Source organism: Myotis daubentonii, chromosome 17 (genome assembly GCF_963259705.1).
Source record: "Myotis daubentonii chromosome 17, mMyoDau2.1, whole genome shotgun sequence".
Taxonomy (NCBI): Eukaryota; Metazoa; Chordata; class Mammalia; order Chiroptera; family Vespertilionidae; genus Myotis; species Myotis daubentonii.
The window spans coordinates 19415336-19433728 of record NC_081856.1 but is presented as its reverse complement, the minus strand read 5'-3'; the positions used below and the strand labels follow the sequence as shown (position 1 = coordinate 19433728).

The following is an 18393-nucleotide window of genomic DNA, read 5'->3' as shown; positions in this document are numbered from 1 at the left end:
TTAGGAGTGAGTTGATGGCAGATGAGCTGTTTTGAAGGGAATGAGCAATCAGCAGGGAGCAGCATAATTGATGTCTGGCAAATGGAACCCTCTGGTGAAACTGTGTCAGCATCACACAGAAGGGTGATTAGTAAAGTTTAGAAACTTGACAGAACTACAAAACCGCAAGCCCAGCAAAGGCAGAGCGTTACTGTGCTTGCTGCCAAGAGGGAATAAAGACATCTTTCAGAGAGGCAAATACAAGTCTTCTTCCTAGAGATGCCCCGCAGCCTGCGTTTGCATATCCAACTGCAGTTGCTGAAGCTCTGGCACTAGAGGAACCTGAGGTTCCCAGAGCTCCTCACTGTTAATACAGAAACTTTAAACCTGCATGTGTGTTAATACAAATGTGGACAACATCCATACATGTTAACACAGATACAGATATCACATGTCCACTTCAAAATGTACACACATGTTTTACATGCATGCATGTTTATACAGAATGGACATTTTACCGTTAAACATGCATGTTAATTCTGACACTGGCATCATATTATTGTACGTGCATGTTAACGCAGGCACACACATACATGTGAAGTATACATGCATGTTACTAGAGGTACACACACCAGACAAGCAGTGGGGGCAGGAAAGCTTCCTTCTAACTTAGCTCCTTATATCCTAAGGCTGAATTAAGTGTCGCCACTGACCTGTACTTAGATGCTTTATTGATATTCATATTATTTTTTTCAAGTCCCAACTACTTCAGGAACTGGGAGTGAAACTACCGGAGTTGCCATTTTTGACTATGAGCCTTTGAAAGTAAAAATTGGTAAGAACTTTGCTCTTAACTTGTTATTTTACCTTTCAAACTAGCCCCTTTTACTTTAACAATCAAGGAGCTATATAGTTAAGGGAACGGTATATACATGTACACATTTTCTTTCTTTTTCTAAGTATATGTGAAAATATTAAACAATCTAATGAACTTCTTTTTGAGAATTACCCAGGAAATATATTGAAATGCCATGAATCTTGATTGGCTATTTCTCTGCGCAAGTTAGTGGCTGTATGTCAATGATAAAGAGTTATTCCCTTTCTTGGACATCTTTTTTGCATTTTAAATTAATTTCGTTGAGATATAATTTTTAAAAAATATTTTTTATTGATCTCAGAGAGGAAGGTAGAGGGAGAGAGAGATAGAAACATCAATGATGAGAGAGAATTATTGATTGCCTGCTTTCTGCACCCTCCCTACTGGAGATCGAGCCTGCAACCTGGGCATGCGCCCTTGACTGGAATCGAACCCGGGACCCTTTAGTCCACAGGCTGATGCTCTATCCACTGAGAAAAACTGGCTAGGGTGAGATAGCATTTTTATATAATAAAATGCATACATTTTAAGAGCCTGGTTTGATGGATTTTGACAAATATAGGCACCCATGTAACTACTCCCTACCCCAATCAAGATATAAAACATCACCCTAGCCCCATTCCCAAATCACCACTGTTCTGCTTTTCATTTCCTTTGCCCTTTTTAGCCTATCTTCTTCTCTCTCAGCTGAGGTGGTAAAAATGTCCCTCTACTTGAGTCTGGCTCAGTATCCTTCTTTCAGGACTTTGCAGCAGAATAAATTGACATTCAACCACATATTTATAGTAACTTCTCTTTTTTAAATTAAAGTACATTATCCTTTGACGTCAAGAAATAATAGTTACCAACACTGAAATTCTACCTTTCAATTTTTAAAAGACTTTTCCATGATGTTACCTAATGTGATCCTTACAACATCTCAGTGAGGGATGGAAGCGCTGTGATTGGATAGTCAAATCTCATGGAGAACTCAGGGAGACGAAGTGACTTGCCCAAAGACACAGGGTAAATTGCAGAGCAAAGACTCAAACCAACAGTGAGCTAGTAAACCAGCTCCCTGGCATTTAATCATTAAATAAGCCCTGGTTTGTAGCACTTGCCAGTTTCTGTGGTATAAATATTCCCACGGTAGTCAGTGATGTCACTCAACCTGCCTTTGGGAAGAGACACACATATTTGGCTCCTGTGAACGGAAAGGAGCGTCCTCTCCACTGACAAGCCCAGGTTTCTGACTCCAGATCTCTCTCCACTGCTCCTTGCAGCCTCTCTATGTGAGAATGACTCTTATCTCATAATTTTTATATTTTAGGATAATTTGTTATCCTCACGTTATTTAATGTTTTTAAATGAAGTCCATGCCTATAGCCTCCATTGAAAATCCCTGTCCTAGGCATTGGTTCCCGAGCCATCAAACCCACGCTGGGACTGATTGACCCTCTGCACACCCTGCACATGCCTGACCGGGTGGTCGCCAACAGTGGCTTCGATGTGCTTTGGTAGGTACCTGGAGGGGCATGTTCGGTACCTGGGTCTATGGACAGTATTTTCTTTTTTATTTATTTTTTTAAAGAAGAATAAGCACCTTTATTTCATGAGCTAAGGTAGGAGGGGGACTTATTTGCCTTTCTGGGCCTTGATTTTCTTCAGCTAGAACTCCAGGTCCTTGCCCTCTAATTCATAACCATCTCCTCAGCCAAGTCTGGTCTTGGAGTGATGCATGCAAGAAGCTTGCCCTCTCGGAATTGCTCCTCTGGAAGACTGCTGATTGTGGCACTCTTTTCCCTTTCATCATATTTCTTCTGAATTTTCCTTGATCGCTTTTTGTTTAAAATCTCTTCCTCCTCAGAGTCTACTTGACCCCCTTCTTGCAGCCCAGAGGCAGTGCCTGGTGGGACTCGTACCACCGTGGGTACCATGTGCTGTCAATGAGCAGGGTACAGTTCTTTACGAGGGTCTTGGTGCAGACCAGTTCATTGTTGGATGCATTCTGGACAACATCAATAATCCTCGTTTTGTGCACATAATACTCTGAGCCCCAGGAGAAGTTGCTCACGTCCAGCCTCAAAGCTCCCTACTTCTTGTTGCCTCTCCGCACACAGACTGGGTGTGTATGGCAAGGGCCAGTCGTAGTGTCGACAGCAGGATATCTCAGCTCATATTTTCAGTTCTTGTGGTAGGGCTTTCTCTTGCCCCAGGTCTTGCGGCGCTTGCGCCAGTGGTTCTGAGAGATGCCCATGCTCGACGCCAGCTGGAAAGAGTGCAGTGTTTTCTTCTTACTGAAATTACTTACTAAGCATTCATTGATTAGCACGCCACAGCAACCCCAGCTTGAACTGTCATCATTCCCTTTCCTAGATGAAAACTAGGACACTGTTAGTGAGTAGGTTAGTGAATAAGTGAGGCCCTGGGTGAGCCAGAAACCTACTATTCAGGATGGACCATCCCAGCCACAGCTGTGGCCACAGGGACACGGCAAAAGGAGCAGCCGGAGCTGGCATGCCTTGTGGCTACACTAACCAGGGAGTGCCCAGGGCTGCCACAACACGGAAGAAGGCAGGGAGGGGAGCTGACATCCTCTGAACTGGACCGTGCACACTGTGTCAGCACTTTATACACATAATCACTTTACCACAGCTCTGTGCCAGGTGAGAACTCCCTTTGAGATGTTTAGTAACTTACACATAGTCTACCGCAGGCTCCCTGGGCTTTAGCTCCGTGTGCGATGGCTCCCTAATCAGTGGCTTCTACCGTAGACCTCGCTTCTGAGCTCCAGGCCATTCATTCCAGTGGCTTCATGGAGGTCCCATGGGCACTTCACATTCAGCATGTCCCAAATTACCCTATTTCATCCATTTTCACACACACATTTTTTTCATATTCTAACATCTCAAATCAGAAAATATTTTAAAATCTGTAGCATGGCAGGTACAGTTTTTAAATGGAAATTTGATAAAATCTGATAATTCTTTTAATTTCCAATAAATCCTCCCTGTCCTCCCCGCCTCCCACCAACATGCCCCATGGCTTCTCCTCCTGAGTCCCTTAATGTAGTGGACAGCAGGACTCAGTATGGACATCTTCTTTCTCTAATGCCCACACTAGCCAGCAGAATCTCTCTTAGATATGCTCCCTCCTGTCAGGCCTCATTGCTCCTGCCTTGGTTTAGGCCTACCCCAGCTCTTGCCTGAATGGTTGCAGTAGTCTCCTCATCAGTCAGCCTGTTTCCATCCCATAGTCCTTCCTCCTGTCTTCCATGCTGGCCTCATCAAGCTTGTAGACTCAATACACACACACACACACACACACACACACACACACACACCTCTCTACCTTGCAAGTCTTTCAACCCCTGCTATCCAATGTCCAAATTCCTTTGGCCTTGGAATGTTCCCAACGCTCTGCTCTTTATCTGTTTGGATAACTCAGCGTTCAATTCCACTGGAGCGTTCTCTCCCTGATGGAACCTTTTCTGACCCTCACCTTCCCTCTCCTCAAGTCCAACTGACCACTTTGTCCTTTGCTCTCCCCCACTGGGGGGCCTGTACATTGCTTCTGACACATCCCTCTCTTCACATGCCTGTCTCCCTCAGTGCAGTGTGAGCTTGGTGAAGGCAGAACCATCTTACTCACTTATCTGTCCCTGCCCCTCGCAAACCAACTGTCACTCCATATGTACTCAATTAATAGCTATTGAAGTTCACACAAGCAGGAAGCAACAGAGTAAGGATTCAAATCCAGGTCTCCAAATCCATGGCCTGTTTTTTTCACTACATTGCGCTGCCTACCAAAAAACTGGAGAAAATTGTGTTCAACTCCTTCCTGGTCAAAGTTGTCAGTACTTTGAAGAGTCATCCCCTAACAACTTGGAAATAAGATTACCCTCCCTAACTGGAAGCTACATAATAAATTTATAATGGACCAAAGCAGTCACCTTTAAGTGAAGAACTCATAGGCCCGAAGACTTCACTGTCAATCAAAAGCGGGGGGAGGGAGTTCAGAAGAAAGAATGATGGTAGTTGCCCTTCTCAGTATTTTCCAAGGAAGAGAACACCTCCCCTGAGGAATCTGCCCCTGGGGCCCAGTGGCCAGTTCTGAAGATGGACACACCCATGAATTCAACCTTAGAGGCAATTCCCCTTGTTAGGACTTTGTGGGGCTGACTAGTGGACTGCATTGTGGTTATCAGTACCACATAGCATATCCACAGTGGAGTGAGTACATTTCCAAGACAGTTTGTAATCGTAATGGAGGGGGGAAGGAAGACCATGTTTTCAATCTGTGTATTTTAAATATTTCTCGTTAGCCATGCCCTGGAGTCCTACACTGCCCTTCCCTACCACATGCGGAGCCCCTGCCCTTCAAATCCCATCTCCCGGCCAGCCTACCAGGGCAGCAACCCGATCAGTGACATTTGGGCAGTCCACGCACTGCGGATCGTCGCTAAGTATCTGAAGAGGTATGCCACCCAGAGGGAATGGAAATAGAACAGAAAAACCACATTCCACCCTTATGTACAATGTAGCATGCCAGATCCTGGCATGTCCTAAGTCTGTTCACCAAAAGGTCCGTCAGTGGATGTAGAGAAGCCTCAGAAAGCTTCTGGGAAGATGAGAGGAATTGGAGGGGGTTGGGGGGGGGGGGCGAGGAGGGAAGGGGCACACATGTGAAGACAGCTGAAAACTGGGTCCTTCAGTCTGAAAAGGGTAAACTAGGAGTCCCTAATTTATGAAAGATGCAGCTACAAGGTTTATTCATTGATGCCTCAAAACCTAAGCTAGGATGAGGAGAAATGTCCTTTGAGATTTGGCTACCGATGCCAGACAAGAGAACCACAGAGGCAGATGTTGGCTGTGCCCATCAGGGCCCTGGGCAAAGGCACGCGGAATCGACCCAGTGAGCATACTCGGAGGAGCTAAATAGAAGCATTAAATGTGTGGAGTTGTCTGTCCCAGGAGACACAAAATGCTTCCTGAAAGGTTATGAAAGATTTATGAATGACATAGCCAGAATAGGCTCCTGGGAGAGCAAATATATACTTAGAGATGAAAGCTGATCTCGGAGACATGAAGACATCTGCAAAGTCAGACTCACTTGTGTACTTATGCATAAGGGAGGGAAAGCACACAGCAGTTTAGGCCTAGAGGTGAGCACGGCGCCTCCTATGGCCCTGAGCTGGAAGCTGCTCTGGAGCGGGGACTGAGCTGGGGAAGGGACACAGAACTATTTCAGGCCCAGGGACTATCGGGAAGCACAGAAGCATTTGACTGGGTAGAAGCGCATACAGATAACTGTCAGCCATGTGTTTGGGCAGGAGCAGCAGTGGGAGGTGAGGGGGTAAAACGGACAGAGGAAAGGCTGAAGCGCCATCATTTACTATTTTACCTTGTTATTCAAGGGACACAGAACGAACAACTGGGTTTTGGAAAGGAGACTCAAACTCCCAACCATTCCAAATGAAAGCAGGGGAAACGCCGTGGCACTCTTATTTCATAACAGGAACCCTTAACTCCAGGAAAAATCGCAAAAAAAAAAGCAAGTGGGAAGTGGTTTGCTTGGCAGTCTCGGGCTTCATCCCCAGGACAAGCAGTGAGCTGCATCTGAAAGGGGCCTTTGAGAATTTGCTTTTCCGAAGTGGCACCGGGGACAAATAGAGCCAGCAAAAGCTTGTCCTACAATAACATCCCACTTCCACAATAATAAATATTAAAATAACATGTGCAGTTTCTACAGATAACAAAAGAGGTCTCCAGTGGGTCCAATCGGGGCAGTGTCACAGGAAGAAAGATGGCTGGGCGGGCTGCAGGTAGCCCCAGGCGACAAGGACTCACTGCAGGGACCCGTCTGGGCCCTGTGCACTCAGTGTGTGTTTACTCTGAGCCCATTCACAGCTGCAGTCAAGGTCACTGACAAATGAAGAAGAAGAATGAGTCTCGGGGCACTTGGCTAGAGCGGCTCTCACAATCCAAGGGTCAGTGCGCTGCCTCCCCTGACACTTTTATCACATGAACAGCCTGACAGCGTATTTATTATGCCTCTGCTGAAACCATTGATGAGAAAATATGTTTCCCCTCAGCCTTCCTTTAGAAGACAAGATGTCATGTGAATAACGTGCCTAATTTTTCTTCCTACCAAGTACCGTTTCTTTTTTTCCAGCTCTTTCCCTAAGGCAGCTCTTTATTCGGTAGGAAATGCCAATGCTGATATGTTATTGTTAGGAATTTATATCATCCACAGGGCTGTCAGAAATCCCGATGATCTTGAAGCAAGGTCCAGTATGCACTTGGCAAGTGCTTTTGCTGGCATTGGCTTTGGAAATGCTGGTGTTCATCTGTGGTGAGCGAATTGGAGATTTTATTTCTTTACCTAAGCTGCTGCTCTTAAATTTTTAATATGTTTATAACTTAGGACAGGTGGTGATATTTAAATATGTTATAGAAAGAAGATATTTAACTTAAGGTCCTGGAATGTTTTCTTAATTCAAATGTAATTTATTGGGTCACAGATTTCTTTTTTGGTAACAATTTATTGAGATATAATTCGCACATTATATAATTCACCTATTTTAAATGTGCAATTCAGTGGTTTTTAGTATATTCACAGTTACCATTACCACAATCAGTTTTAGGACATTTTATCACCCAAAAAAGAAATTCTATATGTCTTAGCCTTCACTTGCCAATACTCCTATACCCCCAGTCTTACACAACTACTAATCTACTTTCTCTTTATAGATTCCCCTATTCTGGGCATTTCATACAAATAGGATCATATAATATCTGGTCTTTTGTGTCTGGCTTCTTTAACATAGCATAATGCTTCCGTGGTTCATTCATGCATGTATCAGTACTTCATTCCATGTTATTGCCAAATAACATTCCATTGTGTTGCTTTTTCACATTTTATTTATTCATTCATCAGGTGATGGACATTTGGGTTGTTTCCACTTTTTGGCTATTGTGAATAATGCTGCTATGAACATTTTTCATTTCTGTTGATTATATATACCTGGGAGTGGAATTGCTGGTAATTGTTTAAATTTTGAGGAACTCCCCAACTGTTTTTCACAGCAAGTGCATCATTTTACATTCCCACCAGCAGTGGATGAGGGTTCTGACTTCTCCACATACTCTGCATTGTGTTGTGGGGGATTTTTAAAACCTCAAATGCAGAATTTTGTCTTCTAATCTCTCACAAAAAGAGAGATCAGAGTCTTTGCCAATAGCCCAGAATTAATCTGTTTGATCAGAACTTTACTGGTATATTGCCTTCAAATTGAACACCAGTGAACATGGAGAATTAAGAATTTGCTAGGGGAAGTACAATAAAATAAATGGTCTCCCCCAAACTCTGCTGCTGAGAGGAGCACAGATTGTCACTACCTTTCTAAAAAGCAAGTGAGCAAAATCTCCCCAAAGTTTGAAAAATGTGTTTACCTTTTGTCCCACTAATTTTACTTCTAGAATGTAGCCTTAAAAAATACCATGTGATCAAAGAATTTCCTAATAAGGCTAATCACCTAAGTGTTATTTATAATTGAAAAATGTGGAAGCAACCTAAATTTCCAACAGATTAGGAATGGTTGACCAAAGTGCAGTACTCAAAGAATAAAATAAGGCTATTAAAAATAATGCTTTAGAAGAATAAAAAATGATATGGGAAAATGTTTACAAAGAATGTTAAGTAACAAAAGCATTGTTTAAAACTGAATGCAGAGTGTGATCATATATTAAAGACGTGCATAAAAAGACTAGAAGGAAATATTCAATCATGGTTATCTTGAAGAAATAGAATTATGGATTCTTTTAATTTTTTACAAAGAATATATACAACTGTTAAAATTAAAAAATTAACTAAAATATTGGCTATAATTAGAAAGGTGCCCTTGAAAGCTACATGAACCCTTTCACGTCATGAAGGCACACTGGGAAATAATTTTCTGAATACTTTGGAGCCTGAGAAATGTAAAACATATTCCAAAATCCCAAACAACTCAGAGGACCCATAGCCTTCGATCTGTCTCATGAAAGATGGTAGGCTAGGGCCCACACCCCCCCCCCTTTTTTTTGCCAAATTATCATACACTTCACCAAATATTTCATCTTTCTATGAAATGTAAACTTTTTGGTGAATAAGCACAAAGCCATCCAATATAACCCATATCAATAGACTTACAGGCCATTTTACTATTATAAAATATTTTATTTTTAATACGTTAATTGTAATGATACTAACTTCTAACAATGTATATCTCCTGAATCATCTATTAAACTATAATATTATCCTATTTGTTCATTAAGAATTCAAGAGGATATAAATAGTTTTTCCATCCCCCCCCCTCAAATATTCCCATAAATAAAAATCATGGTGCTGTTTCTTGAAAGTCTTTCAGACTAGAATAATCATTTATGATTCAACTCCATTTGTATGTAATATTCTAAAGGATCATTGGTGGGACAGATCACTGACGGGTCAAACTTGCATGTCTAATGAATCACATCTTGGTTTATAAATCTCCCACTGACATGGTTAGCTTGTGCAGGGACACGCTGCCAAAATATTGCAGAGCAAGATAAAAAACGCATGCCCTGAAATGCATTAAAGAAACTTCAAAGTGAATTCTCAATTTTTCAAGATTATATGGCTAACCAGTGTATTTGGGGAGAATCTTCTGTACTAACACGTTTTAATGGTATACAATTTTATGAGCATTTGAATTTGAATATTTCAGAGGTTTTAATATGAATAACACCAAATATCGAGTGCATAACAGTATTTTTTATCGCAAAGAAAGTGGATAAACTTTGTGAGATAAAGGTATTGTCTAGAGACTGTGAAGAGCTCTCCCATAAGAGTATCTTTCTATTGTCTTGAATTTCTGATATCTTTATGTCAACATAAAGGCTTCCTTTCTTTTCTAGCCATGGAATGTCTTACCCGATTTCAGGCTTAGTGAAGACATATAAAGCAAAGGAGTATAATGTGGATCACCCATTGGTGGTAAAGTCATAATACATTTTTTAATTAAGTCTTATATTCCTTGCAGTTGCTATAAATGTCTTTGTCAATTCTTGATTGCTCGGAGCACAGGGTAATTTGATATCTAGAACGAGCAGGTTGGAGGCCAGTTTTGCCCACCAGTCACCATGTTTTGTTTCTCCGTAGCCTCATGGCCTTTCTGTGGTGCTCACCTCCCCAGCGGTGTTCACTTTCACAGCCCAGATGTTCCCTGAGCGGCACCTGGAGACGGCAGAAATACTGGGTACGAATCATTACTCGTAATCCTGTGACCCACATAATGTGGAGCACTTCCTAGGTCTGATTCCGAAGATAAACCATAAAGGATAATACTAAAAAAAATGTTGCTTTGAGGTAGTTTAGTAATAACTTGTCACTGACCTGCACAATTTAGTGCTAAAATTTTATAATTGTACGTTCTAATATTCTGGTAACAGTGAAATGGAACCAAATATTGCTTATGTTAACTTCGGAGTAATCATATTTCCAGTTTTCACCCCCAATGAAAGTGAAAGTCTTTACATACTACAAATGTGGTAAATGATTTTGGTGTGTTTAATAGGTAATAAAATGAATCTAATTCCCAATTATAGAGAGTCTAAACAACTAGAAACTGTATAAAAAGATCCCCAAGGGAGAATATTTTTGCTGCTCTGTAGAATAAGTAATGTCTGTAATAAATTTCCAGCAGTGCCTTTTGAATCTTACAAGAAATAAAATTATATTCATGATAGCTTAGTTTAGTAAAATTTTGGTATTTTTCTAAGACAAAAAGGTCTTTTAAGTACACTTGAGTATTTGATTAACTGTCCAAACATCTTATTCCCCTACTTGTGTTTAGGGTAGGAAGGGAAAGTCTGAAAGAAAACTTCATTATACTCCTCTAGCACCAGCCGTTGGAGAGATGATTTCCAAGAAGGTGGGAATGACCACAGACATCCTTCCGCAGGGCCTCTTCACTCCCACTCCTCTCTCACTCCGACATTTGTGCTTCCAGCATGTTCAGGAAGGAAGTCCAGGGCTTGGTTTTCCAGCATGTGCTGTCGGAAATGTGATGCCACCTTTACCAAGGGTCTCGTGTTCCTTTTTCCCTTTGGGACTAGGGATGTTGTTCAGCCATTTGTTGGGACGTAGATGCCTTTGGAAATATGCAAACAGTGTAAACAGACAGGATCCCACATAGTACATGGATGATAAATGGGAAAATCTTAGAGAACTTACAGCTAACATTCCAGGCAACCACCAAAATTACTGAGAAAGCGATTCCTCTGTTAGACAAAAGCCAGGCCGGGAGAACCCACCAGTTTTTTCTTGTGGGCATCAGAAATTTTGATTAATATTATCCTATATATGGCCATTAATATTTTGATTCCCTAAGTAATCTCAGGTTTTCTTAGTTTTATACCAATGTATTCACTTTCCTACCCTCTCTTTTTTTCCAAACACTTCATAGAAAAAACCAGAGGTTTTGGTGGTGTGTTTTATGGCAGCAATCCCAAGAAAATAAAAATCTCATAAACCCCGTATCGTATGTTGCCTCTCCACCTACTCCATATTTTAGCTGCTGCTGTGTAATATACACTGGTCTTGTCAGGCAAGGTTTACCTTCCTGCCCAGCTGCTCCACCAACCAGCCCCATATCTGGTTCTACTTATCCTTTTCCAGGATTACTAAACCACTTCTCATTGTCCTAGGAGAGAGAGGTTACGATTGGCTTAATAATGTGCTTCAGTATGGAGGTGAAACATACATTCCAGTCTCCTTCTGAACAATACCGAGAAAGTGGACTTGAGGCACCCTGGATAATAACTAAGGCTACGTTCCATTTGTGAAGTGTTTCACTTCCAGGCAGGGACTGTGTTCAGCTGGAATAGATGGAGTCAGGGGTGCCAAGGTTTGGGGATCAGGTTCCTTCATCTGGGAGCTTTCACCACCACCCTTCCTAAGGGCAGAGCCCCCTGGCTCTTCCAGACTGATGCCTCTATAATTTCGTGAATTAATTATTCATTATGTCCAAGTTCTGCCCTCTTACATCTCCAAGGCTTGTCAACTTTCTTCCCCCTCCACCAACATCACCATCTACATATTAAAAACTGTTTGCTGAGAGTCTTCGTGTTCTTGGTTCTGTCTGACTGGTTCTGCAATATGTAGAGGAACCTGCTTTGCCCATTGGTAACAGAGTCCAAAATAAAAACTTTCTATAGCTATAGAGAGGGAATACTTTCCTTCCCTGGCCTCACATGATCCACTTTTGTCATCTTCTCCCTTTCTGGCAGTCAGTGTTGGCGTTTTTGTGCTTACATAGATCCTTGTCTCACAAAGTGTTTTTGCAAAGGGTTTGTCTCTTCCCGAAAGGTTGCTGTGAGGAGAGACATTGAACATGTAATACCTCTAGATGTCAGCAAATTCCAGGCCTTGACAGTTACATAAGCTGTGTTTTCTGCCACAAATGCTCCTTCTTCTTCACTCAAACACCAGCCTTCTTTCTCGGTCTCCTTCCTGGGCCTCTTTTCTTGGCTCTGTTCCTTGTCTTCCCTCCCCACAAGGGGCGAGGAGCCCATCGGGAAGGTGAGAGCCGGTTAGCCGCCCCAATGGACTCCTCCGCACTGGCCTGGCCCATCTCATTTGTCTTCGGTGGGGCTGCGCGCTGGGCCAGCCTCCACGCGGAGGCACATTGGTGCCCTTGTCCTCCGTGTCAGGGAGCCAGCCGTAGGTTATATATCAGCTATCGTGTGACTGAATTGCACCCAGGGCCAGCTTCCTCCTCTCTGTCTACAGTCGGTGCTTTGTGTCTTCCAGGAGCCGACACCCGCACTGCCAGGATGGCAGATGCTGGGCCCGTTTTGGCAGACGCACTCCGGAAACTCCTACTCGATCTGGATGTGGATGATGGCCTAGCTGCCATTGGCTACTCCAAGGCTGACATCCCCGCGTTAGTGAAAGGAACGCTGCCCCAGGTAAGAGATGCAGAGCATCCTCACTCCCTTCTAGCTGCTGCAGGAAAGACAGGGTCCCACCTGGGGCACGTTGGGGGAGATAAAGACTCAGGGGTCCTCCAGTGGCTCCTAGGTCTCCTCCACCAGATGGCGGCCCTCCCCTTCTCCCCCCAGGAATGGGGCCAAGGCTCCCTTACCTCTATATTCTTCCATAAAACTGGGGCATGTGTGAAACTTTTATGATGGAACTGAAAGGAGCCTTTATAAAAATTCAAGGCAAAAACAACCACATTTACATTGAGGTATGGCAAAATTCCCCTTTTCTCCATTTCTGCTCTTTTAAGAGTCCCCTATAAAACTATACGAAGCTGTTACTAAAGAGCCACTAATACCATTTTCCATTATAAAGAATTACAGATTCCTACCATTTCGTGTAGCATAGACATGGCCTTTAAATTAAGACTACTACAAAATCACTGTTTTATATATTTGGGGGATTATATATTTTATACGTAAACATAAAATAATGTCATATGCATATCAGCGTCTTATTTATTTAAATGTTGGTAAAGAATTTAAACTGAACTGCTATCCTTCATTTGGTAGAAAGATTGTAATAGATGTAGAGTTTCCCCTCCCAAGATTCACATGAAGAGAATTCAACCCCCATTGACCTCTCTTCCATTTGGACCAGATACCCCGATACCCCTGTGCTGTAGCATCAGATCCTAACAAGCCAGTACCATAAAACAGAGAGCTGGAGTGCTCAGTTTGTGGGGCACACTGTGCCCCCCATGCTGAGTGCTCGATCAGTCCTCCTGTCCAAAACGGGAAAGCCAGGAGCACTTGGACACTGCGAGGACATGGAGATAAGGCATGTCTGCCCAAAGGTGTTCACGACTCTATCCCTGAAATGGGAAGAGAGTTAGCTGGAATGTCCCCTCACACAGCATCCTGCTCACCCCACTCCCGTTAAGCAAGAGCCTCACACTAGCTTCTTCCCCACTTAGCAAATGCTTAGAAAGTTGAAGCCCCCAGCTCATCTAAGATAATATTTGTACGGGTTCATTCATATCCACAGGAGCCAGGAAGGTAGCAACAGTGAACAAAGTAATTTAAGGCAATGGCAAGTGGTGGGGACTTCGGTGAACTGGAAAAACTCATGGCTTATTTTCAGCTACAATTTAGTATATCCAAGTAGAAATTCAGATCCCAGTGTTGGTAGACCTTCCAGTTTTCAAGAAAAATCCACAGTCTGGATGTTTGTATTGAATTCCCTCATGTCCCAATGTACAAAGCAAACATGGCCCATGGAACACCAGTTTCCCTGATAAAGACTGGGAATCGGTGGACTCTATTGTATCTAAAAATATAAATGAATGATAAAAGAGGAGTCTCATAGTGTAGCAAAGATCCCAGGCTAACACAAACTCTTGGTTCTAACCCACAATCCCAGGGACTAAATGGCCAAAAAATATGATCATCCCAATTATTTTATCCAAATCTACTAGACTATAAGTTCCATAAAGTCTGGAACCTGTCTGTTTTGGTCATCCATCCTCTATTGCATCTAGCATGGGCCAGTAAACATGTTAAATGAACACATACATGCAATCCTTTCCTCCTATACCAGGTGAGTTTAATGGCTGAATGGTGGTAACTTTTTGAGAAATTTCCTTAGATTGAATAGGAATCAACCAATGACAATGAGCAATTGTCCAGGGACACCAGGGACCAAAATGGTTATTAGGACTTTGATGTAGTTCTGGCTCTTATAATATAATTCCAGTGATAGTGTCCATTCTGCAGGGGGTCTCTGAAAAGTTCTGCTTACATAGCCCAGGAAAGTGTTTGGTGATATGTGTTAGTCAACCTGTATGGGTGGTATTCATAATTTTCTGATGGAACTGTATGATATTATTGGCCATTTAATTGCTGGTGGCAATGCATCTTCCAGGCATCAGGACACATTGGCAAGTGTTCCCTGTTTTAATTCTACCTTGCTCAGACTTCCGCTTTCAGAAGCTGTTGCAGATTAACATTTGAGTCCATCCACTAAAATAGCAAGTTAACTGGGTATTCTTCTGAATGCCTCAGCATACATATCGTACTGGGAAGTACAGATAGCAAAACTTTAATTAGCCCTGATTGTTTGGCTCAGTGGATAGAGCGTTGGCCTGCGGACTGAAGGATCCCAGGTTCTATTCCAGTCAAGGGCATGTACCTTGGTTGCGGGCACATCCCCAGTAGGAAGTGTGCAGGAGGCAGCTGATCAATGTTTCTAACTCTCTATCCCTCTCCCTTCCTCTCTGTAAAAAATCAATAAAATATATTTTAAAAAAAACTTTAATTAGACAAAACTAATTTTTTTGTTCCACAAAAGATGCAAGGTAAATGGAATCTTTGGCATACAAGTCATGTCCATAAAGTAGGATTCCCTCAGGCTGTATTCATAAAGCAGCCCCAACTTGTGTGCTGCCTTTTTCTCTTTCGATCATGTTAGAAACATTGTTAATTTAAATGAACTATCAGCCTGGCTGGTGTGGCTCAGTGGTTGAGTGTTGACCTATGAATCACGTCAGGACATATGCCTGGGTTTCAGGCTCGATCCCCAGTGTGGGGTGTGCAGGAGGCAGCTGATCAATGATTCTCTCTCATCATTGATGTTTCTATCTCTCTTTCCCCCTCTCCCTTCCTCTCTGAAATCAATAAAAATATATTTTTAAAAGTAATAAAATGAATTAACTATCACATTTGGAGCCAAAGTCATATATATAATATATACAATATAAATAATATCTATATATATAATATAGAGAGATAGAGATAGGTATGTAAATAGATATAAAGAGAGAGAGAGATTGTCACAGGACTTTAGAAGGAATCTTAGAAATAAACTTATCTTGAAAATGAAGAACTACTATGGTTTTTTTTTTGTTTGTTTGGCAACAGTAAACACTTTACAGGAATATTGTGGCAACTTCAGATTTTACACATGGGCACACTAATCTTCACTTATTAGTATCACAGGGTTTAAGGTAGTGAAGGGGATATAGTGGTTCCTGCAAAAAAGGTTATTTCATGGAGTCAGCATTTGATAAAGCTCCTTTTATGTTCAGCAACGAGGGATCGTTTTTCTCTGGACAGAACAACCAGGCCAGTATTCTTGACCAAACACCGCAGCTCATACTGGCAGCGGCAAAGAGCAGCCCTGTGTGCACAGGCTTCCAACCGCCGTAGCCAGGCTGCAAGGGGAGCGGGCAAGAATAAATTAATCTTCCAAGCTGGATTTCTGAAACTTCTGGAAAGAAACATTTACATTTCAAATCAAAACATTTCATTACTGAGGAGAGCTGTCTACCAAAATGAGCACTTCCACTCCCTGGCAGACAGGCCAGCTGAAATGTTGTTATTTTATGAATGTGCTAAAAGTAGTATGGATTTATTTCAGTGCCCATGTTAATCAGTTGTCCTTCGGTCTTCCATGTCTATAAATAATAGCACATTGCAGAACACATCTTAATTCTGAGAGTTTACCTTTTATATGGCATCGATGATGTGTGTGGGGATATATCACAAACGTTATGTCCTTGCCCCCATTTAACCAGTCGTTGGCGAGGGGGGCGTAGAAATCTGAAATCAGCTCAGCTTGGCCTGAAATACTTCTGAGAGTCCTGAACTACTTCACCAAAGATGAACAAGATCATTTTAAAGGACTTTTAGCTCATCCAATAAGACTTACTCCATTATTAACCCAATAATGGGACAGCGTTCTTCACTTCTTGACCCTGCCACAAAGGCATACATAGGTCACCATGACCAAGTCTCTGGACCTTGCTACAGAGTTTCAATGCAAATGAAGAGCTACCATGGAGATCTGCTGGGATGTACAATTTTATCTTGGCTTTATCCATACTCATCATTATTGACCCCCATTCTTCTCCCATCTGTCCATCCATCCTTCCTTTTTTTTAAAATTAATTTTTTAATTATGGTAAAATATACCTAACAAAATTAACTACTTTAATCATTTTTAAATATACAATTTAGTGCCATTAAGTACATTTACAATCTTGTCCAACAATCACCACTGTCCATTTCTAGAACTGTTTAATCATCCCAAATAGAAGCTCTGCTCTATGGTGTAATGGTAAATAATATTACCATTCCCCCTCTGTCCCTTTCCCCCAACCCCTGGTAACCTCTATTCTCCTTTCTATCTTTATGAATTTGCCTGTTCTAGGTACTTCATGCAAGTGGAATTATACAATATTTGTCCTGTCGTTTTGCCTAGTTCACTTAGCATGGTGTCTTCAATGTTTTAGAACTTCATTCCTTTTTGTAGCTGACTAATATCCCAGTGTGTGGATATACCGTATCTTGCTTATCCATTCATCTGCAGATAGACATTTTGGGTTGATTCCACCTCGGCTCTTGTGAATAGTGCTGCTAGGAACATTGGTTTACAAGTATCTGTTTTAGTCCCTGACTTCAATTTATTTGGGTAATTCCATGTTTAATTTTTTTTGAGGAACTGCCAAGCTATTTTCCACGGTGGCCACACCATTTTACATTCCCACCAACAATGCTCAAGGGCTCCAGTTTCTCCACATCTAACACTTTTAAACACTTGTTATTTTCCTTTTTTTAATTAGTCATTCTAATGGGTGTGAGTGGAAATTCATTGTGGTTCTGACTTGTATTTTCCTAATGACTAATGATGTTGAGCTTTTTCCATGTACTTATTGCCTATTTATATTATCTTCCTTAAAGAAATGTCTAGTCAAGTCCTTTGCCTATTTTTTCCCTTCCTTTTTTAAAAATATTTTTTTATTGATTTTAGAGAGGAAGGGAGAAAGAGATAGAAACATCAATGATAAGAGAGAGTCATTGATCAGCTGCCTCCTGCATGCCCCACACTGGGGATCGAGCCTGCAACGTGGGCATGTGATCCTACCAAAAATCGAACCGTGACCTCCTAATTCATAGGTTGACGCTCAAACATTGAGCCACGCTGGCCAGGCTGCCTTTTTTTTAATCCTCACCCAAGGACATGCTTACATTGATTCTAGAGAGAGAGAAAGTGAGAGGGAGAGAGAGAAATAGCGACCAGTTGCCTCCCATATGTGCCCTGACTGGGGACCAAACCCGCAACGCTTGGGTGCATGGGACCACTCCAACCAACTGAGCCACACTGGCCAGGGATCCTTTGCCTATTTTTGAATTGGGTTGTCTGGAAGGTTTTTTTTTTGTTAAGTTGTAGCAATTATTTGTATATTCTGAATATTAATCCCTTATCAGGTATCTGACTTACAAATATTTTTCCCATTCTATTAGTTATCTTTTCATTCTTTTGATAGTGCCTTCTGATGCATACAAGTTTTTAATTTTGATGTAGTCCAGTTTATCTGCTTTTTCTTTTGTTACCTATGCTTTTGGGGTCATCCAAAAAATCATAGCCAAATCCAATGTATGAAGATTTTCCCCTATTTTCTTCTAAGAATTTTAAGGTTTAGCTCTTAGATTTAGGTTCATTTTGAATTCATTCTTTTCATTCTTCCTGTTACTTAAGAAAGACTTAGTGAA

The 18393-nt window shown here is 41.8% G+C and overlaps 1 protein-coding gene and 1 pseudogene across 3 annotated transcripts in view; one reads left to right on the top strand and one right to left on the bottom strand.

Moving 5' to 3' along the window:
- ADHFE1 (alcohol dehydrogenase iron containing 1) overlaps window positions 1-18393 on the top strand; it is a 52597-nt gene that overhangs the window by 10213 nt on the left and 23991 nt on the right. For all 3 annotated transcript variants that reach the window (XR_009449680.1, XR_009449681.1, XM_059673003.1), the window contains exons 7-13: window positions 737-814; window positions 2247-2352; window positions 5160-5312; window positions 7091-7189; window positions 9775-9853; window positions 10019-10115; window positions 12671-12828. Coding sequence is in view for 1 of the 3 variants with exons in the window: in XM_059673003.1 (XP_059528986.1) it covers window positions 737-814; window positions 2247-2352; window positions 5160-5312; window positions 7091-7189; window positions 9775-9853; window positions 10019-10115; window positions 12671-12828 (770 nt within the window). In the remaining 2 variants the exon portion in view is untranslated. The remainder of the gene's footprint in view (window positions 1-736; window positions 815-2246; window positions 2353-5159; window positions 5313-7090; window positions 7190-9774; window positions 9854-10018; window positions 10116-12670; window positions 12829-18393) is intronic.
- Window positions 2471-3092, bottom strand: LOC132219911 (small ribosomal subunit protein eS8-like; annotated as a pseudogene).